The following is a 27,232-nucleotide window of genomic DNA, read 5'->3' on the forward strand; positions in this document are numbered from 1 at the left end:
AGCATTGTCATTTTAAATTCCGTAAAGTTAGTGTGGAAGAGGTGAAAAAATTATTGTTGTCTATCAACAATAACAAGCCAAAGGTCTGACAACTTGGATGGAAAATTACTGAGGATAATAGCGGACGATATTGCCACTCCTATTTGGCACATCTTCAATTTAAGCCAACTAGAAAGTGTGTGCCCTCAGGCTTGGAGGGAAGCAAAAGTCATTCCGCTACCTAAGAATAGTAAAGCCCCTTTTTATTTATTTATTTTATTTCACCTTTATTTAATAACCAGGTAGGCTAGTTGAGAACAAGTTCTCATTTACAACGGCGACCTGGCCAAGATAAAGCAAAGCAGTGTGACACAGACAACAACACAGAGTTACACATGGAGTAAACAATAAACAAGCCAATAACACAATAAACAAGTCAATGACACAGCAGAAAAACAATTAAGTCTATATACAGTGTGTGCAAAAGGCATGAGGAGGTAGGCAATAAATAGGCCATAGGAGTGAATAATTACAATTTAGCAGATTAACACTGGAGTGATAAATGAGCATATGATGATGTGCAAGTAGAAATACTGGTGTGCAAAAGAGCAGAAAAGTAAATAAAATAAAAACAGTATGGGGATGAGGTAGGTAGTTTGGGTGGGCAATTTACAGATGGACTATGTTCAGCTGCAGCGATCGGTTAGCAGCTCAGGTAGCTGATGTTTAAAGTTGGTGAAGGAAATAAATGTCTCCAACTTCAGCGATTTAAAAAAAATTCGTTCCAGTCACTGGCAGCAGAGAACTGGAAGGAAAGGCGGCCAAATGAAGTGTTGGCTTTGGGGATGATCAGTGAGATATACCTGCTGGAGCGTGTGCTACGGGTGGGTGTTGTCATCGTGACCAGTGAACTGAGATAAGGTGGAGCTTTACCTAGCATAGATTTATAGATGACCTGGAGACAGTGGGTCTGGCGACGAATATGTAGCGAGGGCCAGCCGACTAGAGCATACAGGTCGCAGAGGTGGGTGGTATAAGGTGGTTTGGTAACAAAACGGATGGCACTGTGATAGACTGCATCCAGTTTGCTGAGTAGAGTAATGGAAGCTATTTTGTAGATGACATCGCCGGAGTTGAGGATCGGTAGGATAGTCAGTTTTACTAGGGTAAGTTTGGCGGCGTGAGTGAAGGAGGCTTTGTTGCGAAGTAGAAATCCGATTCTAGATTTGATTTTGGATTGGAGATGTTTATTATGAGTCTGGAAGGAGAGTTTACAGTCTAACCAGACACCTAGGTATTTATAGTTGTCCACATATTCTAGGTCGGAACCGTCCAGGGTGGTGATGCTAGCCGGGCGGGCAGGTGCGGGCAGCGAACGGTTGAAAAGCATGCATTTGGTTTTACTAGCGTTTAAGAGCAGTTGGAGGCCACGGAAGGAGTGTTGTATGGCATTGAAGCTCGTTTGGAGGTTTGTTAGTGTCCAAGGAAGGGCCAGAAGTATACAGAATGGTGTCGTCTGCGTAGAGGTGGATCAGGGAATCGCCCGCAGCAAGAGCGACATCATTGATATATACAGAGAAAAGAGTCGGCCCGAGAATTGAACCCTGTGGTACTCCCATAGAGACTGCCAGAGGTCCGGACAACATGCCCTCCGATTTGACAGATTGAACTCTGTCTGCAAAGTAGTTGGTGAACCAGGCGAGGCAGTCATTAGAAAAACCAAGGCTATTGAGTCTGCCGATAAGAATACGGTGATTGACAGTCGAAAGCCTTGGCCAGGTCGGTCGATGAAGACAGCTGCACAGTACTGTCTTTTATCGATGGAGGTTATGATATCATTTAGTACCTTGAGCGTGGCTGAGGTGCACCCGTGACCGGCTCGGAAACTGGATTGCACAGCTGAGAAGGTACGGTGGGATTCAAAATGGTCAGTGATCTGTTTATTGACTTGGCTTTCGAAGACTTTAGATAGGCAGGGCAGGATGGAAATTTACTGGCTGAAATAGCTCACCAATCAGCCTGTTACCAACCCTTAGTAAACTTTTGGGAAAAATGGTGTTTGCCCAGATCCAATGCTATTTTACAATAAACAAATTGACAACAAACTTTCAGCATGCTTATATAGAAGGACGTTCAACAAGCACAGCACATACACAAATGACTGAAGATTAGCTGAGAGATTGTGGGGGCTACTTTGTTAGACTTCAGTGCGGCCTTTGACATAAATCGATCATAGTCTGCTGCTGGCAAAACTGTGTTATGGCTTTACACCCCCTGCCATATTGTGGATAAAGAGTTAGCTGTCTAACAGAACACAGAGGGTGTTCTTTAATGGAAGCCTCTCCAACATAATCCAGGTAGAATCAGGAATTCCCCAGGGCAGCTGTCTTGGCCGATTACGTTTTTCAATCTTTACTAATGACATGCCACTGGCTTTGAGGAAAGTCGGAGTGTCTATGTATGCGAATGACTCAACACTATACATGTCAGCTACTACAGCGACTGAAATTACTGCAACACTTAATAAGGAGTTGCAGTTCGTTTCAGAGTGGGGGCAAGGAATACATTTGTCCTTTCTCAAACTAAAAGCATTGTATTCGGGACAAATCATTCACTAAACCCTAAACCTCAACTAAATCTTGTAATAAATAATGTGGAAATTGAGCATGTTGAGGTGACTAAACTGCTTGGAGTTAACCTGGATTGTAAACTGTCATGGTCAAAACATATTGATACAACAGTAGCTAAGATGGGGAGAAGTATGTCCATGCTAAGGCGCTGCTCTACCTTCTTGACAGCACTGTCAACAAGGCAGGTCCTACAGGCCCTGTCGCACTTGGACTACTGTTCAGTCGTGTGGTCAGGTGCCACAAAAAAAGGACGTAGGAAAATTACAATTGGTTCAGAACAGGGCAGCACGGCTGGCCCTTGGATGTACACAGAGAGCTAATATTAATAATATGCATGTCAATCTCTCCTGGCTCAAAGTGGAGGAGAGATTGACTTCATCACTGCTGTATTTATGAGAGGTATTGACATGTTGAATGCACCGAGCTGTCTGTTTGAACTACTGGCGCACAGCTCGGACACCCATGCATATCCCACAAGACATGCCACAAAAGGTCTCTTCACAGTCCCCAAGTCCAGAACAGACTATGGAAAGCACACAGTACTAAATAGAGCCATGACTACATGTGGCAGCAGCTAACTGGGATCCATAATAATTACAAATACAAATACTTTCCCAAGACATTGTCTCAGATCGTGGGCCCCAGTTTGTCGCACGGTATTGGAAGGCCTTTTGCACCCTGTTGGGGGAGTCGGTGAGTCTCTCCTCGGGGTTCCACCCACAGTTGAATGGGCAAACGGAGCGGGCCAACCAGAAGCTGGAGAAGTTCCTCCACTGTTTCGTCTCCACTCAGGCCAGCAACTGGAGCAAGTTCCTCGTCTGGGCAGAGTATGCTCACAACACACTGCCTAACTCGTCCACTGGACTGTTGCCGTTCGAGTGTCAGTTCTGGTTTGCCCCCCGTTTCCTGAATAAAAGGCCGAAGTGGGGGTGCCGCCAGCCGAGGAGTTCTTTCGACGATGTTGCCGCTCCTGGATCAGAGCCCAATCTTCCTTGCTCAGCTCCTCTGCCTGACACCAACACCAGGCAAACCAGCACCGAAGGCCTCTTCGGCTCCTTCGACTGGGTCAACGTCATCTTCCCTTAAAGGTGGACTCGCAGAAGCTCGCTCCAAGCTACATAGGACCATTCAAGATCCTGAGTCATCTCCAGCTTCCCAGGTCTATTAGGGTCTGTTCATCATTCCATGTCTCCCGTCTCTAGCTGGTAAGGACCAGTCCCTTCTCTCCCCCCACACCTGCCCCTCCGCCCCCTCGATTTGTTGATGGTCGCCCGGCCTACACTGTCCGGCGTCTGTTGGAGGCACGTCGGGTCCGAGGCACTCTGCAGTACCTGGTGGACTGGGAGGGCTACGGCCCCGATGAGCAGGCGTGGGTGCCTGCCCGTGACATCCTGGATCCGGGACTTGTACGGGACTTCAACCAACTACGTGGTGGTCACCCTGGCTCTGCGCCTGGAGCCGCTCCTAGAAGGGGGGGGGGGGGGGTACTGTCATGGTTCCACCTGTCACCAGAGGGTGGCAGAGACCGTCCTAGAGTCATTAACGACACTCAGGTGTGTCCTATTTCCTAAATATGATTTCCCTGTTAAAATCGGTATGTTTTCTGTTGTCTTTTGCAGAAGCTTGAATTGCTTACCGTGTGCGTTTGTTTCCTGGGTGATTTTGAGACTTAGTGTTTGTTGTTTTTCAAGTGTACAGTGATCCTTCGGCTACCGTGTCTTAGTAAAGTATTTATGTTTATCCTTAACCACTGATTCCTCATCTGGTCTCTTCTCTGCACCTGGCACCAGGCACCACTGGCCTGAGGAGAGAACATGAAAGGTCGGGTTAATGCGGTAATCAACAGAGAGTTGTAAACAGTACGTTACCTCATTAACCCTCCTCAGGACTTTCAACGGCCCCACAAACCGCGGGCTCATTTTCCGGCAGGGAAGGCGGAGGGGCAGGTTCTGGGTGGAGAGAAGGGGAGAAGACAGCCGCCTCACTGCGGTGGCGGTCGGCCTTGTGCCGACGCACGGCGCGCTGGAGACGAGTGTGCGCAGCGTTCCAGATCTCCTCAGCACGCCGAAACTACACGTCCACCGCAGGAGCCTCAGTCTGGCTCAGATGCCAAGGTGCCAGGGCTGGCTGATACCCCAACACACACTGGAAAGGAGTGAGGTTAGTGGAGGAGTGGTGGAGGGAATTCTGCGCGCACTCCGCCCAAGGTAGAAAATCAGCCCACTCCCCCGGCCAATCCTGACAGGAACACCGCAGGAACCTGCCCACCTCCTCATAGGAGAAGGGATAGACATGTCCTCTCAGGAGGGCTGCGTCAGACAACAGGTCAATGGCACAGTCCCAGGGGTGATGGGGAGGCAGGCATGTAGCCTGGGTCTTTGAGAAAACCTGGTGCAGATCCTGGTACTCATCTGGTAAATCCACTTGAGGAGCACAGTCCGGACTTTCCACCATAGTGGTGTTGACAGACACCGTGAGAAACCTCCCCTGACACTCCTGTGACCAACCCAGTAGTCTCCTCTCGGACCAGGAAATAACCGGGTTATGCAAACTCAACCAGGGGAGACCTAAAACAATGAGGTGCGTGTGGGTGTCTATAATCAAGAAAGTGATCTGTTCTGGATGAGTGTCATGGGTCAGCAAAGAAACAGGAACAGTAATTTGATGTACGAGCCCTGTCCCTATTGGGCGATTATCCAGGGCTCGAACTGGAATGGGTGACTGTAGGGGAACCAAAGGAATGCGTAATGCAGTGGCCAGTGCGCTAAGAGATTCCCGGCAGCTCCGGAATCAATCAGAGCTAACGGGAGTGAAGGGCTACTCAGGGAATTTAACGGGAAAACACACTGGTTGATATGATGGACAAGAAGAAGAGACCTTGCCTCCTACCTGGGTTGGCGCAGGGGAATTCCCTGGCTTGTCACCTCCTCGCCTCCTAGAAAGCAGGTTGGAGACTCCTTTCTCCACAATAGAAGCAGAGGCCCAGATTCCTCCTTCTCCTATGCTCTGCCTCGGGAAAACGTGCTGAGCCCTCCTCCATCAGCTCTGGCCACGGAGCAGGGGTAGCCATGGGCTCCGAATTCCACACAGGTCTTCTTCGGTACCGCAGGAGGTTGGCCAACCGGATCGTGTTGTGGAAAATATTGAATCAAATTGTTGCACCCACAATCGCCATGCTGATGAGCTGGTCGAATGACAGGTTGTCATCACGGCATGCTAACTCCAGCTGTACCTCCTCCCGCAGTGCGCTGCGGAAAACGGTGACCAGAGCCAACTCATTCCATCCGGTGGAGGCCGCGATGGTCCAGAACTCCAGAGCGAAATCCGAGGCGGTCCGAGATCCCTGGCGTAGTTGGAGTAGACGCTCACCCTCCTCTCGGCCCTCCGCAGGATGATCAAACACCGAGCAGAAGAGGATGGTGAAGCGCTCATAGGACTCAACCTTGGGTCCGCCCATCTCCAAAACCGCGGCACCCCAGTCCAGAGCCCGTCCGGTCAGTGCCGAGATGACGGCGGCAACCCTGTCTCTTCCAGAAACAGCCCTAGCATAGTGAGCGAGGTACAGGTCGCATTGTAGAAGGAACCCCTTGCATCTAGCTGGTGCGCCGTCGAAGAGCTCCAGGAGGTACAGGGGTGTTCCACGGACCGGCTCCGATGGAACGGAGGTAGGTCATGTTGTGGGAGCTGGTACCGGAATCGGTGCTGGAGACTGGAGGGACTGCACACTCCCCTCCAAGCGCAGGATGGTTGCCAGCACACTGTCCATGGCGATGCAGAGTCTGGAGAGACAGTCCTCGTGGTGCTGTACTGTCCCTACAATGGTCGCCAGCTCGGTCTTTCCTGCTGTCTCCATTTTGCAGGTCGGTTATTCTGTCACGTTGGTATAAAAGGACTTGGAGACAGGTGCAGGAATACACAATAGGGGTTTTTAATACACCCAAAACAAAACACTGGGCTATACGACACGGACGATACCCGTAATACACAATATATAAAGCACACAGTATAACAGCTGCACCAACGCACGGGTCTCGCTTCTTCACAAAATTGGATCTCAGGAGCGCTTACAACCTGGTGCGTATCCGGGAGGGGGACGAGTGGAAGACAGCATTTAGTACCACCTCTGGGCACTATGAGTACCTCGTCATGCCGTACGGGTTGTTGAATGCTCCATCAGTCTTCAAGGCCTTTGTTGACTAGATTTTCCGGGACCTGCACGGGCAGGGTGTAGTGGTGTATATCGACGACATTCTGATATACTCCGCTACACGCACCGAGCATGTGTCCCTGGTGCGCAGGGTGCTTGGTCGACTGTTGGAGCATGACCTGTACGTCAAGGCTGAGAAATGTCTGTTCTTCAAACAGTCCATCTCCTTCCTAGGGTACCGCATTTCCACTTCAGGGGTGGAGATGGAGAGTGACCGCATTTCAGCCGTGCGTAATTGGCCGACTCCCACCACGTTAAAGGAAGTGCAGTGGTTTCTAGGGTTTGCCAACTACTACCGGAGGTTGATCCGGGGTTTTGGTCAGGTAGCAGCTCCCATTACCTCACTGTTGAAGAGGGGACCGGTGCGGCTGCAGTGGTCGGCTGAGGCGGACAGGGCTTTTGGTCACCTGGAGGCTCTGTTTACCTCGGCTCCCGTGCTGGCTCATCCGGATCCCTCTTTGGCATTCATAGTGGAGGTGGACACGTCCGAGGCTGGGATAGGAGCCGTGCTCTCTCAGCGCTCGGGCACGCCACCAAAGCTCCGCCCCTGTGCTTTCTTTTTGAAGAAGTTCAGCCCGGCAGAGTGAAACTATGATGTGGGAGACCGGGAGCTGTTGGCTGTTGTCAAGGCTCTGAAGACATGGAGACATTGGCTTGAAGGGGCTAAACACCCTTTTCTCATCTGAACGGACCACTGCAATCTGGAGTACATCCGGGCGGCGAGGAGACTGAACCCTCGCCAGGCAAGGTGGGCCATGTTCTTCGCACAGAGCCCACTGACCCCCAGTGTCCAGCTGGGCGCCTGTATGTTCCGTCTGCTGTCCGCGACTGTTTGATCTACTGGGCCCACACGTCACCCTCCACTGGTCACCCTGGCATCGGTCGGACGGTGGGTTGCCTTAGTGGGAAGTACTGGTGGTCCACCTTGGCCAAGAACGTGAGGGTTTATGTTTCCTCCTGCTCGGTGTGCGCCCAGTGCTAGGCTCCCAGGCACCTGCCCAGAGGGAAGTTACAACCCCTACCTGTTCCACAACGGCCGTGCTCGCACCTGTCGGTGGACTTCCTGACAGATCTTCCTCCATCACAGGGCAACACCACGATCCTGGTCGTTGTGGATCGGTTTTCTAAGTCCTGCCGTCTCCTCCCTTTGCCCGGTCACCCTACGGCCCTACAGACTGCGGAGGCCCTGTTCACTCACGCCTTCCGGCACTACGGGGTGCCTGAGGAAATAGTCTCTGATCGGGGTCCCCAGTTCACGTCCAGGGTCTGGAGAGCGTTCATGGAACTGGGGGTCTGGGGTTCTCGGTCAGCCTCACCTCAGGTTTTCACCCCGAGAGTAACGTGCAAGAGGAAAGAGTAAATCAGGATGTGGGAAGGTTTCTGCGGTCATATTGCCAGGACCGGCCGGGGGAGTGGGCGGCGTTCATCCCCTGGGCAGAGATAGCCCAAAACTCACTCCGCCACTCCTCCACTAACCTCTCTCCTTTCCAGTGCGTACTGGGGTATCAGCCGGTTCTGGCACCGTGGCATCAGAGCCAGATCGAAGCTCCTGCGGTGGACGAATGGTTTAAGCGCACGAAGGAGACCTGGGACGCCGCCCATGTGCACCTGCAACGGGCCGTGAGGCAGCAGAAGGTGAGCGCCGACTGCCACCGCAGTGAACCGGGTCTGGCTCTTGACCCGAAACCTGCCCCTCCGCCTGCCTTGCCGGAAGCTGGGTCCGCGGTTTGTGGGGCCATTCAAAGTCCTGAGGAGACTGAACGACGTATGTTACAGCTTCCCCCAGATTACCGTATTAATCCCTTGTTCCATGTGTCTCTCCCCAGGCCGGTGGTGGCTGATCCAGTCCAGGAGTGTGAGGTGCGGGAGGTTCCTCCGCCCCCTCTGGACATCGAGGGGGCCCCGGCGTATGCCGTTCGAGCCATCCTGGACTCGAGGCGTCGGGCGAGGGGCCTTCAGTACCTCGTGGAGTGGGAGTGGTACAGTGATGCTGGGTGCCGGGTGGAGGACATCTTGGACCCTTCGTTGCTGCGGGAGTTCCACCATCTCCATCCGGATCGCCCTGCGCCTCGTCCTCCGGGTCGTCCCCGAGGTCGGTGTCGGCACGCGGCTCGGAGGTACTGTCACGACTTCCGCCGAAGTCGGTCCCTGTTCTTGTTCAGGCGGCGTTTGGCGGTCGACGTCACCGGCCTTCTAGCCACCACCGATCCACTTTTCATTTTCCATTTGTTTTGTCTTTGTCTTACACACCTGGTTTCAATCCCCCAATTACCTGTTCATTATTTAACCCTCTGTTCCCCCATGTTTGTTTGTGAGTGATTGTTTCTATGTAGGAAGGTCCGTTATTGTGGGCTCTGTTTTTGTATTGCATTTATTATATGTTGAGTAAAATACAGTTATTTACTCATATCTGCTGTCCTGCGCCTGACTCCTATACACCAGCTACACACAGACTTCCTTACAGATAGTTGCCTTATGGGGGCAATACTACTGTTAGTAAAGCACCATGGATAAGGTCATTAATAGTTGCCATCATGTACATATTTTTTGCAAGGTGTTCGCCTAGGCTACGCTGCAGAACGTTGTATAGCGAATTCAGAGGGCAGACTGACAGGGACTCAACCCCAGTTCACTTCGCATTCAGTGACAGTGCCAAGAACATATTTTGTTTGTGCTCATAACGCACCATGGCGGTTAGAAGAGTTTATGCTTATAGTCTGAAATTGCCAGGGGGAAACTTGTTCTGTGTGCGTGTGTGCGTGTGCTTGCGAGTTATTAGGTCGAGTAATTATACCGATTGATGAGCGTGAATGAGCAGTGACACCTGTTTGATCGAGTGTATTAGATCATTAGATTGATGGCCATTTGTTTGTTTTGGCCCTACTTTTTACCGCACACAAACACACACTGTATTAACACACAACCCACCCATCTCTACCTATGTATATAACCACGGTTGCTCCTTTTGAAAATGATCTGTAGCCCAACCTTTTCCTGGTCCTAATACTTATAATATGGTTATTGTGTGCTAAAAGAGCAAGGATTTGCTTGTTAATAAAGCCAATTCTAAAGTAAGCCTATAGTTTCACCAGGTCATCTAAGTCATTTCAACAGTAGCAGGCACAACAACAGGGAGCCAAGGAGACATGCAATTAACAAAATCCCCTACGTTAATCTTGAAATATAACTACGACTTTATTCTCAACATTTTATTTCGACTTTATTCTCAAAATATTGCTAAATATTACTATTGTAATGGGAATTTTAATGTTTGTGCTTTTCTGATAACAAATGTCTGTGTTCTATTCATGTGCTGTTCTAATAACCAATTTCTGTGTTCATGCAAGTGACTGATTTAACAAATCCTCACTATCAGTATCTGCAATTTGGCAGTATGCCCAGACCTTGTTTTGAGAACGAACTAAAGATCTCAGTTTCAAGGTCTCAGCTTAGAGAGAAGAATTCTCGTGAGGTATTGGTCTGTCACGTGTTATGAACCAGTATTGGTGGGTCACATGAATTAAACAAAACGCTAATGATTAATGTAATTATGTTAAATCATGCAAATATAACTTGTCTGTGTATAGCCGTATATAAGACAACTGCTGGAAGAGCAGCGCGCTGACAAATAAAGGAGGATTCATTTAAGATTGACTTTGAGTGTCCCTGTGTAAGAATTTCCACGACACTATTGTACAAAAAAAATTACAAGTACCACCACCTGTGCCTGTTAATTAATTTCTCTTCACTTGGACCCAATTGTAACGCCCTGGCCATAGAGAGGGGTTTTTTGTTCTTTATTTTGGTTAGGCCAGGGTGTTACATTGGGTGGGCGTTCTATGTTCCTTTCTCTATGTTTTTGTATTTCTTTGTTTTGGGCCGTGTGGCTCCCAATCAGGCACAGCTGAAGCTCGTTTTTGCTGATTGGGAGTCACACATAAGGAGCATGTTTTTCCTTTGGGTTTTGTGGGTAATTGTTTCCGTTTAGTGTTTGCACCTGACAGGACTGTTTGGCTGTCGGTTTCTTGTTTTTGTCTAACGTGTTCTTTCTTTAATAAATTCCTGAAGATGAACACATCCTCCGCTGCACCTTGGTCTCATTTGAACGACGGCCGTTACACCAATAAGCTTCCTTTAGTAGTCTTTCAATAAAACAGCATGTTTAAAAAAAAATGGATAGAGAGACTGTGATGTCAACTCATAAGAAAAATAACTTATTCGTTTAAAAAAAAAATGTATTGGACTAGAACAAAAATAACAATTGTAAAAACTCTGAGCAACTTTACAATATCATACAGGTAGAAAATATTGACATTATATAAAGTACATTTGAATGCTTAAAAATATGAACACACACATACATATTTTTTAACCAAGTACACAGTGGAGACATTTGTCATTGTCAAGAGCACAAATCTGAGCAAATAACACAATGAACCTCATTATCTGACATTTGTTCAACAATGTGTCTGCCTTCTCCTTAGGGTTTTTGTTGCCTCCAGCCAAAACAGTGTGAAAGTTCTCTTCTACTTTCCTTTTCCTGATGCTTCTAGTATAGAACCCTGATGGAAAGCATCTTCCCAAGGTCCTTTAAGGCTGTTCACACCACTGACTCTCACGCCCCCTTTAGCGCCACACATTGCTCCAGGAAGGGCATCAGCAAGGATGTCACTGGTTCGTCTCTGCGTGGCAGTTCTTTCATGAGCGATTGGGTGGCTAAAAGGGAGCCATTCATCCCCCAGGTCTTTACCATTAGCTCTGCAAGATCGTGAACCTCCTCCATGCACTCCAGGTCATTGTTGGAGATACTGGGCTGTGGGAGTTCCTTTGAGGTTCTAACTAGAAACTTAAGCCTCTTGATCTCCTTGGCTGACAGGTGCTCCAGGATGCGACACAGATTCTGCAGCCAGTCTGACTCTGTGAGATTGCTGCCTATTGGAAAAAACATATAAACACACACATCCCAGGTTCTTATTTAAAAAGCTTTCCAAATACAGTGGAAATTAGCATGTTTTTTGTTTATTTGCAGGTAGATGGAAATCTGTTAAATCAGTTGCAGGTAGGGGAAAGATAGTTGTAGGCCTATGAAGAGATGTGAGATAAGTTACCTGGCTTTAGAAATATTGGTTCAAACCATTGGCTTCTCCACGCCGTCTTTTTCCCCATCCTCTTGAGCTCCTGAATCATCAGCTTCAATTTGGTAACTTTACTGTCCAAGAAGACAGTAAATGTGGCATGTTGATCTGGACCACTATGAATATGCAAATATTTCCCCTGACAGAGAAAGGGAGGTCAAAGAGAATCACTTATGACAAAACTGCAAAATATTCTATGCCCATTTGACAGAGTACTTTTAAGCATATCTAGAGAAGAAAAACCTAGTGAGTTTTAATAAAAAAAGCTGAGTTATTGGTCATAGAGGACAGGTGAGGCTCTGTAATGACATGTGTGTTGTCACAGTGGTGTGGGGGCTGTGCTTTGGCAAAGTGGGTGGGGTTATATCCTGCCTGTTTGGCCCTGTCCGGTGGTTTCATCAGATGGGGCCACAGTGTCTCCTGACCCCTCCTGTCTCAGCCTCCAGTATTTATGCTGCAGTAGTTTATGTGTCGGGGGGCTAGGGTCAGTCTGTTACATCTGGAGTATTTCTCTTGTCTTATCCGGTGTCCTGTGTGAATTTAAATATGCTTTCTCTAATTCTCTCTTTCTCTCTTTCTTTCTCTCTCTTGGAGGACCTGAGCCCTAGGACCATGCCTCAGGAATACCTGGCATGATGACTCCTTGCTGTCCCCAGTCCACCTGGCCGTGCTGCTGCTCCAGTTTCAACTGTTCTGCCTGCGGCTATGGAACCCTGACCTGTTCACCGGACGTGCTACCTGTCCCAGACCTGCTGGCACAGACCTGCTGGAACCCTGACCTGTTCACCGGACGTGCTACCTGTCCCAGACCTGCTTTCCCAGACCTGCTGGAACCCTGACCTGTTCACCGGACGTGCTACCTGTCCCAGACCTGCTGTTTTCAACTCTCTAGAGACAGCAGGAGCGGTAGATGAAAGATCGGCTATGAAAAAGCCAACTGACACTTACTCTTGAGTTGCTGACTTGTTGCACCCTCGACAACTACTATGATTATTATTATTTGACCATGCTGGTCATTTATGAACATTTGAACATCTTGGCCATGTGCTGTTATAATCTCCACCCGGCACAGCCAGAAGAGGACTGGCCACCCCTCATTGCCTGGTTCCTCTCTAGGTTTCTTCCTAGGTTTTGGCCTTTCTAGGGAGTTTTTCCTAGCCACCGTGCTTCTACACCTGCATTGCTTGCTGTTTGGGGTTTTAGGCTGGGTTTCTGTACAGCACTTTGAGATATCAGCTGATGTAAGAAGGGCTATATAAATACATTTGATTTGATTTGGTCTCAATGGATGAGGTACTGTAAACAAACATACAAACTTTTCCTTACCTATTAGCTTAGATTATATTACATTATAGCACAGTAAATCATGAAACGTCTTCAAATCAATAAAAAAGTGGTCAGATGAAGCAGATGCTAAACTACAGGACTGTTTTGCTAGCACAGACTGGAATATGTTCTGGGATTCCTCAGATGGCATTGATGAGTACACCACATCAGTCATTGGCTTCATCAGTAAGTGCATCGATGACGTTGTCCCTACAGTGACCGTACGTACATACCCTAACCAGAAGCCATGGATTACAGGAAACATTCATACTGAGCTAAAGGGTAGAGTTGCCGCTTTCAAGGAGCGCGACTCTAACCCGGAAGCTTATAAGAAATCCCGCTATGCCCTCCGACTATCATGTTTTAAGGTAAGACCCAGATGCAGACAACATCAAAGTAACAACAGTTTATTAATGCAACAGGGGCAGGCAAAAGACAGGTCAAGGGCAGGCAGGTGTCAGTAATCCAGATAGGTGGGGGTCAACACCGGGAAAACTAGAAAACAGGAACAGTCGAGAGACAGGAACAGAGGGAAAACCGCTGGCGGGCTTGACGAAACAAAAAAACTGGCAACAGTCAAACAGAACACAGGTATAAATACACAGGGGATAATGGGGAAGATGGGCGACACCTGGAGGGGGGTGAAGACAATCACAAAGACAGGTGAAACAGATCAGGGTGTGACAGTAACCCCCCCTCTCGGGGTGCCACCTGGTTGACCGGGGTGTCGGCGTTGGAAATCCGCGATGAGGCCTGGGTCCAGGATGTCCCTGGTGGGAACCCAGCACCTCTCCTCCGGGCCATAACCCTCCCAGTCAACCAGGTACTGGAACCACCTGCTCCGAGGTTGAACCTCCAGGAGACACCTCACCGTGTAAGCCGGTTGGCCATTGATGAGGCGGGGGAGAGGGGTGGGCCTGGAAACAGGAGACAAGGGGCTGTGAGACATGGGTTTAATTCTGGACACATGAAAGGTGGGATGTATACGAAGGGTACAGGGCAGCAGAAGATGAACAGCAGAGGGGCTAATAACCTTGGAGATGGGAAACGGGCCGATAAACCATGGGGGAGAGTTTGCGGGATTCCACCCGGAGGGGCAGATCCCGGGTGAATAGCCATACCTTCTGCCTGAGATGATACCGGGTAGCTGGGGTCCAATGGCGATCCGCTTGTCGTTGATACCTGGAGGTGGTCTTGAGGAGGGCCGACTGGGCTCTCCTCCAGGTACGACGACAGTGGCGGACAAACATCTGGGCAGAAGGTATGCCGACCTCTTCTTCCTGCTCAGGGAAGAGCGGGGGCTGATACCCCAGGGAACACTCAAATGGTGATAAGCCCGTGGCAGAGCAGGGAAGGGTGTTGCGGGCGTATTCCACCCACACAAGCTGCTGGCTCCAGGTGGTGAGGTTGGCAGAGACCAGGCCTCGCAGAGTATTCTCGAGGTCCTGGTTGGCTCGCTCCGACTGGCCGTTGGACTGGGGGTGGAACCCAGAGGACAGGCTGGTCGACGACCCAATGAGGGTGCAGAACGCCTTCCAAAACCGGGACAGGAACTGAGGATGCCGGTCGGAGACCATGTCCATGAGCAGTCCATGGATCCGGAAGAGGTGCTGCACCATGAGCTGGGCCGTCTCCTTGGCCGAGGGTAGTTTGAGGAGAGGAATGAAGTGGGCGGTACCACAGTCAGAATGGCAGTGTTGCCCTCTGACAGGGAGACCCGTGACAAAATCCAGAGATATGTGGGACCAGGGATGGTGTGGGACAGGCAGTGGTTGAAGAAGAGTCTTGTTCTGAGCACAGACCATGCAGGCGGCGACAAACGCAGCAACATCCAGAACCAGTAGGCCACCAAAAGCGTTGTCGCACGAAGGCCAGGGTTTGACAGGAGCCCGGGTGGCAGGCAAGCCTGGAGGAATGGGCCCACTCCAGGACCACGGTGCGGACAGCGTCAGGTACAAACATCCGGTTATCTGGGCCCCCCCAGAGTTTGGCTGGGACCGCTGCGCCTCCCAGACCTGTTTCCCTATACCCCAGCTGAGTGCCGTTGCCAGGCACGAGGTGGGAAGGATGGTCTCGGGCTCTGGGGTGGTAACCGTGGGGCTATAGTGGCGAGACAGGGCATACGGCTTGACGTTCTTGGACCTGGCTGGTAAGAGAGGGAAAAGTTGAACCGGGTAAACAGCAGGGCCCATCCCATCTCGCTTGCCTGGAGTTGAGGCACCTGGCGGTGCGGAGATACTCCAGGTTTTTGTGGTCGGTCCACACAATGAACGGATGTTCTGCCCCATCCAGCCAGTGCCTCCATTCCTCCAACGCCATCTTCACCGCAAGAAGCTCCTGATTCCCCACATCGTAGTTCCTCTCCGTGGCATTGAGGCGGTGGGAGAAGAAGGCGCAGGGACGCAGCTTACGGTCCAGGGCAGAATGTTGGGACAGGACAGCCCCCACTCCGACATCCGAAGCATCGGCCTCCACCACAAACTGACGGGAAGGGTAAGGATGAACCAAGATAGGAGCAGTGGTGTTTGAGGTCCCAGAACGTCCGGTCAGCAGCAGAGGACCACGTGAACGGAACCTTGGTAGAGGTGAGTGCAGACAGGGGGGAAGCCTGGGTGCTGTAACCTCAGATAAAGCGCCAATAAAAGTTGGCAAACCCCAGGAAATGTTGCAGCTGCACCCTGGACATAGGCTGAGGCCAATCCACCACCGTTCTCACCTTCCCGGGATCCATCTGGACACTCCCAGCAGAGATGATGTAACCTAGAAAGGGGATGGTGGAGCGATGGAACTCAAACTTTTCCGCCTTTACAAACAGCTGATTCTCCATAAGGCTTTGAAGAACCTGCCGGACGTCGAAAAATACGAGGATGTCGTCAATGTAGATGAACTGGTTCAAAGTGTCGCGGAGAACATCATTTACCAGAGCCTGGAACACAGCAGGGGCGTTGCTGAGGCCTAATGGCATGACCAGATAGTCGTAGTGGCCGCTGGCCGTGTTGAAGGCAGTCTTCCACTCATCCCCCTCTCGTATCCGCAGCAGGTGGTAGGCATTGAGTAGATCCAACTTGGAAAACACAGTGGCCCCCTGGAGCGGCTCGAAGGCCGAGGAAATGAGTGGTAGCGGGTAACGGTTCTTAACAGTAATGTCATTGAGTCCCCGGTAGTCAATGCACGGGTGCAGGGTCTTGTCCTTTTTCTCCACGAAACAGCACCCTGCGCCGGCAGGAGAGGAAGAGGGACGGATAAATCCTTCAGCTAGGGAGTCCCCAATGTAGGTCTCCATAGCCTTGGTCTCCGGTCCTGACAGAGAGTACAAGCATCCCCGGGGCGGCATGGTGCTAGGGAGAAGGTCAGTCATTGGGTCAGTGCGGCGGAAGCAAAGTGGCCCGGGCCTTGCTGAACACCTCCCGGAAGTCCTGGTACTCTGTTAGGGCGGTATGCAAATTGGAGTGGGTCTAGGGTTTCTGGGATAATGGTGTTGATGTGAGCCATGACCAGCCTATCAAAGCACTTCATGGCTACAGACGTGAGTGCTACGGGTCGGTAGTCATTTAGGCAGGTTACCTTAGTGTTCTTGGGCACAGGGACTATGGTGGTTCTACAGCTGCATAATCGAAAGCACCCTGACTGGTTGCATCACTGCCTGGTATGGCAACTGCTCGGCCTCCGATCGCAAGGCACTACAGAGGGTAGTGTATACGGCCTAGTACATCACTGGGGCAAAGCTTGCTGCCATCCAGGACCTCTATACCAGGCATTGTTTGAGGAAGGCCTTAAAAACTGTCAAAGATTCCAGCCACCCGAGTCATAATCATAGACTGTTCTCTCTGCTACCGCACGGCAAGCAGTACCGGAGCGCCAAGTCTACTGTAGGTCCAAGACGCTTCTTAACAGCTTCTACCCACAAGCCATAAGACTCCTGAAAATCTAATCAAATGGCTACCCAGACTATTTGCATTGCCCCCCCCCCCCCCTCTTTTACACTGCTGCTACTCTCTGTTGTTATCATCTATGCATAGTCACTTTAATAACTCTAATTACTTTAATATGTACATATGACCTCAATTACCTCGACTAACCGGTGCCCCTGCACATTGACTCCGTACCGGTACCCCCCTGCTGCTCTTTAATTACTTGTTACTTTTATTTCTTATATATTAAAAAAATTCAACTGCATTGTTGGTTAGGGGCTGGTAAGTAAGCATTTCACTGTAAGGTCTACACCTGTTGTATTCGGAGCATGTGACTAATAACATTTGATTTTATTTGATTTTAAATCATAGTCATTAACACACATAAAACATTTTTTATGCAATTTCTAACCTTGGGATGGACGCTGAAGCCCTGTTCGAGGTCTGAGGTCACTCTGTATCGGGCTTCGGGCCTTAGGTAGCAGTCAGAGCAAGCACGGATGAACTCCAGCTTCTTATTTCGCTTCATTACCTATGAATGAGTAGAGATTGACAGATACATATTGTAAATAGATCCAAAAGATACTGACTTAAGAAAATTGCAAAGCTTTTAAATTTGAGTTAAATTGAACCCGCTTTTAAAATTATGTCATGCTGTCACAACCTGATCTGTTTCACCTGTCTTTGTGATTGTCTCCAGGTGTCGCCCATTATCCCCTGTGTATTTATACCTGTGTTTTCTGTCTGTCTGTGCTAGTTTGTCTTGTTTGTTCGAGTCAACCAGTGTTTTGTGTCTCAGCTCCTGCTTTTTCTAGTCTCTCATTTCTTGCCCTCCCGGTTTTGAGCCTTGCCTTGCCTGTCCTGACTCTAAGCCCGCCTGCCTGACCACTCTGCCTGTCCCTGAGCCTGCCTGCTGACCTGTACCTCTACCACCCTCTGGATTACCGACCTCTGCCTAAGCCTACCTGCCGTCCGGTACCGCTGCCCGACCTCTGGTTCTCTGACCCCTGCCTGCCTTGACCTGTCTATTGCCTGCCCCTGTTGGAACATGAAACTATTGTTTATTCGACGTGGTCTGCATCTGGGTCTTCCCTTCATACCTGATACATGCAGTGGTAACAACACAGATGCATGGGTTGATATTGTAATTGATGGGGTTGGAGATTCACTGAGATTTCAATTAGCTGAAATTTGGACTGAATGCCGTCACAGAACTTGGAATCCACATCTAAGAAATTATTGTGAGAAGGTTTACTGGACATTAAAATAAAGAAATGCAATATTTACCTCAGTGTATGGCACATTGCGGGACAATAGGTAAACCCAGAGCCTGTGTTGTCCTTCTGTAACGTTTAGCTCCAGGAAAAGAAGCACCTGCCCATTGATTCTTTTTTTCGTTTTTGGCTTGCGGCGTAACAAAGTCCATCTGGAGAGCCCATTGATGTTTATAATCACATGTGAATGTGTCACCCTATTAGGTACCAGAATCTTCAGACTATTGCTGCATATGTGAGCCACAGACAAAGCCTCAGCTGCGTAGACTGGAAAATGAGACAGCCACACCAACAAACAATCAGTTCTACCGTCTTGAATATTTCCAGATGCTTTCTTACCATTTCTAACTTACACATGTTTTGTTGAATGAAAAGTTTGAATACATATATCGTTGGGGAAAAAGGGTATTTCAAAAAGTGCTTAAACTTTTGGTATTTTATTAGGATCCCCATTAGCTGTTGCAAAAGCAGCAGCTACTCTTCCCGGGGTCCACACGAATCATGACATAATACAGAACATTAATAGACAAGAACAGCTCAGGTACAGAACTACATCAATTAAAAAATCTAATTTAAAAAGGCACAGAGCCAACAGTACATATCAATACATTCACACCAACTATCTAGGTCAAATAGGGGAGAGGTGTTGTGCCGTGAGGTGTTGCTTTATCTGTTTTTTTTTAAACCAGGTTTGCTGTTCATTTGAGCAATATGAGATGGAACGGAGTTGACACAAGTAATTTTTCCAACTATTGTTTACAGACAGATTATTTCACTTATAATTCACTATCACAATTCCAGTGGGTCAGTAGTTTACATACACTAAGTTGACTGTGCCTTTAAACAGCTTGGAAAATTTCAGAAAATGATGTCAAGGCTTTAGAAGCTTCTGATAGGCTAATTGACATCATTTGAGTCAATTGGAGGTGTACCTGTGGATGTATTTCAAGACCTACCTTCAAACTCGGTGCCTCTGCTTGACATCATGGGAAAATCAAAAGAAATCAGCAATGAAAAAAAATTGTAGACCTCCACAAGTCTGGTTCATACTTGGGAGCAATTTCCAAATGCCAGAAGGTACCATGTTCTTCTGTACAAACAATAGTATGCAAGTATAAACACCATGGGACCACGCAGCCATCATAACCTCTCAGGAAGGAGACGCGTTCTGTCTCCTAGAGATGAACATAATTTGGTGCGAAAAGTGAAAATCAATCCCAGAACAACAGCAAATGACCTTGTGAAGATGCTGGAGGAAACAGGTACAAAATTCTGTATATCCACAGTAAAACGAGTCCTATATGAACATAACCTGAAAGGCCGCTCAGCAAGGAAGAAGCCATTGCTCCAAAACCGCCATAAAAAAATCCAGACTACGGTTTGCAAGTGCACATGGGGACAAACATTGTACTTTTTGGAGAAATGTCCTCTGGTCTGATGAAACAAAAATAGAACAGTTTGACCATAATGACCATCGCTATGTTTGGAGGAAAAAGAGGGAGGCTTGCAAACCGAAGAACACCATCCCAACCGTGAAGCACAGGGGTGGCAGCATCACGTTGTGGGGGTGCTTTGCTGCAGGAGGGACTGGTGCACAACACAAAATAGATGGCATCATGAGGGAGGAAAATTTGGTGGATATATTGAAGCAACATCTCAAGACATCAGTCAGGAAGTTAAAGCTTGGTCACAAATGGATCTTCCAAATGAACAATGACCCCAAGCATACTCCCAAAGTTGTGGCAAAATGGCTTAAGGACATCAAGTCAAGGTATTGGAGTGGCCATCACAAAGCCCTAACCTCAATCCCATAGAACATTTGTGGGCAGAACTGAAAAAGTGTGTGCGAGCAAGGAGGCCTACAAACCTGACTCAGTTACACCAGCTCTGTCAGGAGGAATGGGCCAAAATTGGATGGACCAACTTATTGTGGGAAGCTTGTGGAAGGCTACCCAAAACGTTTGACAAGCGTTTGACGTTAAGCAATTTAAAGGCAATGATGACAAATACTAATTGAGTATGTAAACTTCTGACCCACTGGAAATGTGATGAAAGAAATAAAAGCTGAAAAACATTATTCTCTCCACAATTATTCTGACATTTCACATTCTTAAAATAAAGTGGTGATCCTAACTGACCTAAGACAGGGGATTTTTACTAGGATTAAATGTCAGGAATTGTGAAAAACTGAGTTGAAATGTATTTGGCTGAGGTGTATGTAAACTTCCGACTTCAACTGTACATTAGGTCTTTCCTTGCGGCGCTCGACCACACCACTGGACAATAATCAAGATAAGACAAAACTAGAGCCTGCAGAACTTGCTTTTTGGATGGTGGTGTCAAAAAAGCAGAGCATCTCTTTATTACGGACAAACCTCTCCCCATCTTTACAACCATTGAATCTATATGTTTTGATCATAACGGTTTACAATCTAACATGACACCAATTAATTTAGACTCCTCAACTTGTTCAACAGCCATACCATTCATAACAAGATTGAGCTGAGGTCTAGAACTTAGGGAATGATTTGTACCAAATACAATGCTCTTAGTAAAACTCACCCTCAGTCTCGCAGTGAAGAAGGTGCAGTTGGTACATATGTCCCTCTGGACAGCTGATCTTAAACACAGGACATGCAGGCTCAGAGTCAGTGTCAGCAAGCATGTGCATGTCCCAGTGTTCCACACTATACTCCACGGTACCTGGCTCCCTCATCCCAAATACCAGCCCTGTAGCGCTGCACTGGAACTTGCCACGAAACCCACACTGGAACCTGGGTAGCATCATAAAATAGAAGCACATTAGCCTTATATTATAAAGGTGGTCTCAGGGCACAGGGGAAATGGTTATTCTAAGAAAGCCACAGTTCTGTTATTAGGACATATTGCATGTTACATTATCATATCAGTGCATATTTTGATTGCTGGCTTAAGAGTGAAAACTCCAATATGAAAATAGGAGAGGAAGAAACTTACTTGTTTAGATGTAACAGTAGTTATAATTGATTCAATCTATGGTAGTTACCTGTAGGAAATCTTGCTTTCTTCAACTTCTTCAACTATCTCAGGGTCAAATTCTTTAATAATGGGTTTGGTCTGTACATGAGAAGACGACAGATAGTACTTTACAAATCGATTGCAAACCTGACTTTAAATGGCAGTTCCTGCTGTTGCTCTTTAAATCAATCAATCTACCTTTGAAAAAACTTTAGAGGTCTCTTCTCTCACAGAGGTAGAGCCCAGGTTTGTGACGTGTCGGTCCTGCATTCCAGACACGTGAGCAGGCCAAAGTTTGTAATGTTTATCCGCCAAGAAGCTGTCAAACTCAGTGATCTTGTTGTTGCAAAGCCTGCGGAGAAAAAAATATTCTTCATTGAGACACGTTATAACTAGGTCAAGGAAGCATAGACATTATCAACAACACTGCTTTACTCACCATACAGTTTCTGTAAAGCTGTTTCCAATCATATATAGGTTAAGTTTCACAGCTCCTTCATCAGTGATTTCATTATTGCACAGACTGAAAAAAGAGATCATGGTTTAAGAGTGCTGGTCCACAAGTGACCAATGTACAGGGAATATGTCACCACTGAATATGTCACCCTGTATGTCATCACACTAAGGGTTAGTACTTTTGAAAAATACAAAATATGCTTTCCACTTAATTCAATGTACTGTATCTGAAAATACCCTTACTTTAGGACTTGTGCCTTGTGCAGATGTGTGAGCAGAAACTCCAGATGTGTGTCGGTGAGATGGCAGTCGCTGAGGTCCAGCTCTGAAAGCCCTTCTGAGTGCTCCAGAATCAATGCCAGTGATGAACAGGCCATCAGGTCCAACGGGGTATGACTGAGATCCAGTTCCTTCCCCAGGGCTCTGGATAGTAGTGGAGCAAGTCTCTCTGACCTGCCTCCATCTCCCACAAATATCAGGTGAAGGAGCTGCAGCAAAATAGGTTTTCCAAGGCTATGAAGGAACAAAGTTAAACAGTGTCACTACCGGAAAATTCAAAAGTAAAGCACTCACGAGAGTATAACGTCTGGGCCCTACATTATTTGGATAGTCCCCAATAGATGGTCTATAGATCAATAAACTATCAATTGAATATGCAAAAACCTGCTTACGGCATCTCACCTCAAATGGACTCTTTGTAAAATGGACTCTTTGTAAAACTCCTCTAGTCCTGCATCCTCAACCTGACAGTCGTGTAGAATCAGCTCTGTGTCACCATCAGCTTTGTCGATGGCTGCAGAGATGGCCCTGCAGTCCCCAGAACTGAGGATCAAAACAGTATCATCCTCCTGCCCTGACAGATCCATGGCAGAAGAGCAGGAGAGGTCCAGTTTGTGATCCAGAACCCTCAACAGCGTAGCGGGTGCCTCTGTTTGTGTTATCAATCCTGTCCAGGCATGGAGGAGCTCCAGGAGTAGTTTCCTGTCTACCCTGCAAGGTTGTCAGGACAGTCAGAACCATGGTTGGACATAAAATAATGTGCAATTAATTGTAATTCACTCCTTCCAATCAACTAGAAACCAAATACTTAAATCAGGTACAAGAAAAAAAACACATAGAGACACTAATAGACAGTGACGTGGACAAAGACCTGAGTTCAGAGACCCTGTGCAGAAGAGTCAGAATCCTCCCCATCTCCTCCTTTGGAATGACGGTCCACAACAGGTTGAGTTTTACCCCGTCACTGTAGTGTAAAGCAAAGCGCAGTGCTTCACAGTCATCATGTTTCAAGACCAGGTTGTTCAAGTTGATCCATTCATCTGATGACCTCACTAAAGTAGTCACCATGTGACCAGCACGTTGCTTGTGTATTTCTTTCAGAGCTGTCCTCTCAAAGTGGGAATTCATTCTGCAGAAAAGGAGGCATTAGGTGCTGTATTAGGTGCTACATGTTAGTTATTGGATTTTCACTGTGAAAGACAAAGATATTGGCCCTGATAGCAATCATCATATTGTTTGAACCAGACCTTTGAAAGTGAATATTATTCAGGAACGGGAGAAGATGAGGCATGTCTTGCTGTCTGATTCTGCTCCTTCTGAGGTTGATGGTGATGCGTTGTGTGGTGCTCTTCAGCAGGTAGTGAAGCACATCCCAGTCCAGTCTACAGTTAGACAGGTCTCCATCAACCTTCTCCAGGAAGCACTGGGTCAGTTCCTCATTCTGAGCCTCATATACCACAACTGCCAGCTGTTGCAGAATCTCCTCACTTAGTCTGCCATGGAGGAATACAGGCAGATGATAACACACAGAAAACAATGTGGATCCTCAACAATTCAAACGGTAATCCCCAACATGCAAACCCCACATTTAGAGACATTTTGTTTGAGAGTGGACAAACTAGGTAAGCTAACTTGCCTGATAGTGAGCGGACCCTGATGACACAACAGGGTAGCAAGAAGGTAACCCTCGATGGGACAGTCTGTCAGATCCAAGCTCCTTATGGTCCACACTCTCAGTAGTGAAGCTAAACTACTGATCACTCTACACTGCACCCGTTCTGTTGGATTTGGCCTAGATAAGACCAGGGTCAGCTCCTTAACGATCATTGGCCTTTTGCACAAAAGTGACATCCTAGCTAGCTTCACTGTTGCCATTTCATTCATTCTGAAAGAAGAAACAAAAATGATGTTAACCTTCAAGAATAGGTGGGGGGGTTATAAGCTGACAAATGGAATTGATTTAAGATCGTCATACCATGGATCATTTAGCTATTTGATTATGAATTTTAGGACCCCTTTAGGTATCTATAAAAATTATATATACATACATTATTTGTTAAAATATAGAATTTGGCCTTTAGTACCAAATCCCATAGAAACACATTGAATAACACATTCATAAATGACAACAACAAAAAAATCACAAGGAATAAGATTTTGAAGTGTCTGTCCGATATCTAGGAGATATAAGAACGCTCAGTATATATATATATATTTTTTTTTCTTTTTACACACATTTAACCCCTTTTTTGGGGTAGGCACAAAACTACCGTACCTCCATATTTCCATTCCTTTTTTAAAACCGGTACCAGTTAACTTCAGATGAGTCATCGTGTTCGTGAGAGTATCCCCTTTTCATTGAGTGGTCATAACAGTTTGTAGGCCAAACCATGTTTTCGTGAGAAAAACGATTTTCGGGATGTTTCATGGTTTGACAAACCCCGCTGTAGCTCGGGCCAGCTTCCACCGCAGACGCGGAAAAGCACTATAGGCGGACGCGGTGAATTGAGACGCAGCCCAGATATTTCTAGTTTAAACTGACGGATTTTGATGGATTTTTTTGTTGCTATTATGTTACTTAGGTTGACGCACGGGTGCATCAATAGACTCTAGGGTGTTAGCAAATATAGAATTACCTAAGCTTGTGAAGCTCTTTCACTTGTTGGAAGAGAAGTTTAGCTCCTTGGAGAGAGATACTCTGTGGGGTGAGAGTGACGTCCAGCTCATCGTCAGCAGTAGACTGGCCTAGGACTGCTCCTACTGCCTCGCAGCTTACACTGGGCAACCACCCTGACAATGTGAGAGTGTGCTGTAGGGCCTGGAGGAGAGAGTGGGATAGCAGTGCATCTCCCTCAGAACCCAGAGAGTTCATCACACATCGACAGGAAGAAATGGCAGTCACAACTGGGGGCGAAAAATCAAAACAAGGCAAAGACACATGAAAACATTATAATGTATGCAAATATATCAAATTGTAAATAAATGATTGGTCAATATATCTCAAAACAATGAATGTTCCATGATATAGTTAATTCTATGATACTGTTAATTCAATAGAGAAAAACACACGCCAGGTTGGTAACCAACCCACATGAGGTATGATATGTAGGGTAGACACTGAAGGAAACTCCTCACGTCACTCTCGTCATCTGAACAGCCCCTCAACTCTACTGGTTTCTTCACTGGTTGGAGTTTCAGCACTTCTCGGAGGAGGGAGGCCTTTCTCTCTGTGAGGTCTATTGACCAGACTGCAGGAGTTGAACAGTAAATTGGCTGTAACGCTGGAAGGATACTTCTGCCTCTTTGAATCTCATAGTCCTTCGCCTGCGAGTACAGATCTAACAGAAGCATACACTTCTCTGTAGAGTCATATGAATGCGCTAACCCCAGAACAGACAGGAGTGCCTCAACAGACCTCTGTCCTGTCAATATGTCATTAACAGCTCCTTGAAGAAACACTTTCAAAAGGAAACAACAAAGCCATGGAAAAAACGTGATCCTCCACTCCTCAGGAAGCTCCCCCTCATCCTGTCTGTAGAAAAACCTGTCAGCATAAAAACATTATTAGCCTGACATAAAAGGAACACATAGACCAAGACCGAGTTCTCAAAAGCATGTTAAGGCTAAGTTTATCCTTAGAACCTTAGCCTTAAGATGCTTCAAGTTCATAATTCCACGTGGTATCTAAATTACTCTCTGTCAGCGATATGATTATAACAGAGAACCTTTGAACAAACCAACCTGAGGTACGAGATGTAGGGTAGACACTGAAGGAAACTCCTTACTTCACTTTCATCATCTGACCAGCCCCCCAGTTCTACCGGTTTCTTCTCTGGTTGGAGTTTCAGCACTTCTAGGAGGAGGGAGCCCTTTCTCTCAGAGAGGTCTATGGACCAGACTGCAGGAGCTGTCTGGTAAAGTGGCAGTAACGCTGGAAGGATACTTCTGCCTGTTTGAGTCTCGTAGTCGCTCACATGTGAGTACAGATCTAACAGAAAAGCACACTGTCCAGCATTGTCACGATCAGCAAAGGGGAAAGCTGAGTATCCACATACTGATGAAAGCATCTTTAGTGTCTCTCCTTCCAACGTTGCTGCACAGATGAAGAGATCCACAAGCACCTTGATAGCATCATTGGTGTTTGGAATGCAGTCATTGAATCTAGATCATTTAGAATGAAAATAAATTGTTAAAAATCTAATGACAAAATGTACCCAAGCACTCACTGTACAACCTCTCTGAACCCTCTCTTCATGTTGAATAGAAGATAATTAGATTATAGAATGTCAGGGTCTCTGATGGGAAACACAACTGTCGTACACCAGATAACATTTTGCACTGAGATAGTAAGCAACTTTTCTCTTCGAACTATGCCAACGGATTAAAAAGACAATGATAGATACAAAAACAAGTCTTCTGAAGCATACTTTTTTTTGTGTGTCTATTCTCAAAGAACATTTAGATCCAGTGATAACATTTCAAGATCATTACACAACAATAGACTCACCTCAGCTCTGAGACGTAGGGTAGACACTGAAGGAAAATTGGCAATTCCCTCTCGCTCTCTTCATCCGACCACCACAACTCAACTGGTTTCTTCACATTCTGGAATTTCAGCACCTCAAGGACACCAGAGGTTCCTTTCTTAGAGAGGTCTATGTACCATACTGCAGGAGTTGTCTGGAAAACAGGCTGCAACACCGGTAGAACTCCTTCCTGCGTGTCATGGGCCTTTGAGTACAGACGAACCATGAATTTGCTCTGTTCCTCTATAGAGTCAGAGTGAATCAAATGAGCAAGCACAGGGCGCAGACCCTCAACACGTTTCTGTCCTGTCGTCATCTCATAGAGAGCTCCTTGTATGTAAAGATCCATATGGAATGACTTCACTTCCTCATTCCATGAATGTGTTTTTTGATCATTGAGTGCAATGAACCTAAAAGAATTTTAAGACGAGACACTTCTTTTATCATCAATGTTGGCCTACATTAGAGCTAACATTGGTCATCTTTGGAAATACTGATAGCAGCAGTGGCAG

General features: G+C 47.3%; 1 protein-coding gene across 2 annotated transcripts in view; it reads right to left on the bottom strand.

Moving 5' to 3' along the window:
- Positions 1 to 9,169: 9,169 nt before the first annotated feature.
- Positions 9,170 to 27,232, bottom strand: part of LOC106589361 (uncharacterized) — a 30,398-nt gene continuing 12,335 nt past the window's right edge. Inside the window, exons 4-20 of one of the 2 annotated variants that reach the window (XM_045710202.2) lie at positions 26,702 to 27,130; positions 25,936 to 26,355; positions 25,286 to 25,738; positions 24,831 to 25,098; positions 23,831 to 24,079; positions 23,442 to 23,687; positions 23,066 to 23,323; positions 22,597 to 22,905; positions 22,159 to 22,428; positions 21,899 to 21,982; positions 21,658 to 21,811; positions 21,488 to 21,558; positions 21,025 to 21,236; positions 18,476 to 18,729; positions 17,601 to 17,720; positions 11,925 to 12,090; positions 9,170 to 11,748 (exon numbers count right to left, since the gene is read on the bottom strand). In XM_045710202.2, coding sequence (XP_045566158.2) covers positions 11,432 to 11,748; positions 11,925 to 12,090; positions 17,601 to 17,720; positions 18,476 to 18,729; positions 21,025 to 21,236; positions 21,488 to 21,558; positions 21,658 to 21,811; positions 21,899 to 21,982; positions 22,159 to 22,428; positions 22,597 to 22,905; positions 23,066 to 23,323; positions 23,442 to 23,687; positions 23,831 to 24,079; positions 24,831 to 25,066 — 2,946 coding nt within the window. In that variant the 5' untranslated portion in view covers positions 25,067 to 25,098; positions 25,286 to 25,738; positions 25,936 to 26,355; positions 26,702 to 27,130 and the 3' untranslated portion in view covers positions 9,170 to 11,431. Of the gene's footprint in view, positions 11,749 to 11,924; positions 12,091 to 17,600; positions 17,721 to 17,774; positions 18,227 to 18,475; positions 18,730 to 21,024; positions 21,237 to 21,487; positions 21,559 to 21,657; positions 21,812 to 21,898; positions 21,983 to 22,158; positions 22,429 to 22,596; positions 22,906 to 23,065; positions 23,324 to 23,441; positions 23,688 to 23,830; positions 24,080 to 24,830; positions 25,099 to 25,285; positions 25,739 to 25,935; positions 26,356 to 26,701; positions 27,131 to 27,232 lie in introns of those variants that run through there. The other variant, XM_014179227.3, reaches the window with a different exon arrangement.

This window comes from Salmo salar, chromosome 28, assembly GCF_965601325.2.
Source record: "Salmo salar chromosome 28, fSalSal1, whole genome shotgun sequence".
NCBI classification, from domain to species: domain Eukaryota; kingdom Metazoa; phylum Chordata; class Actinopteri; order Salmoniformes; family Salmonidae; genus Salmo; species Salmo salar.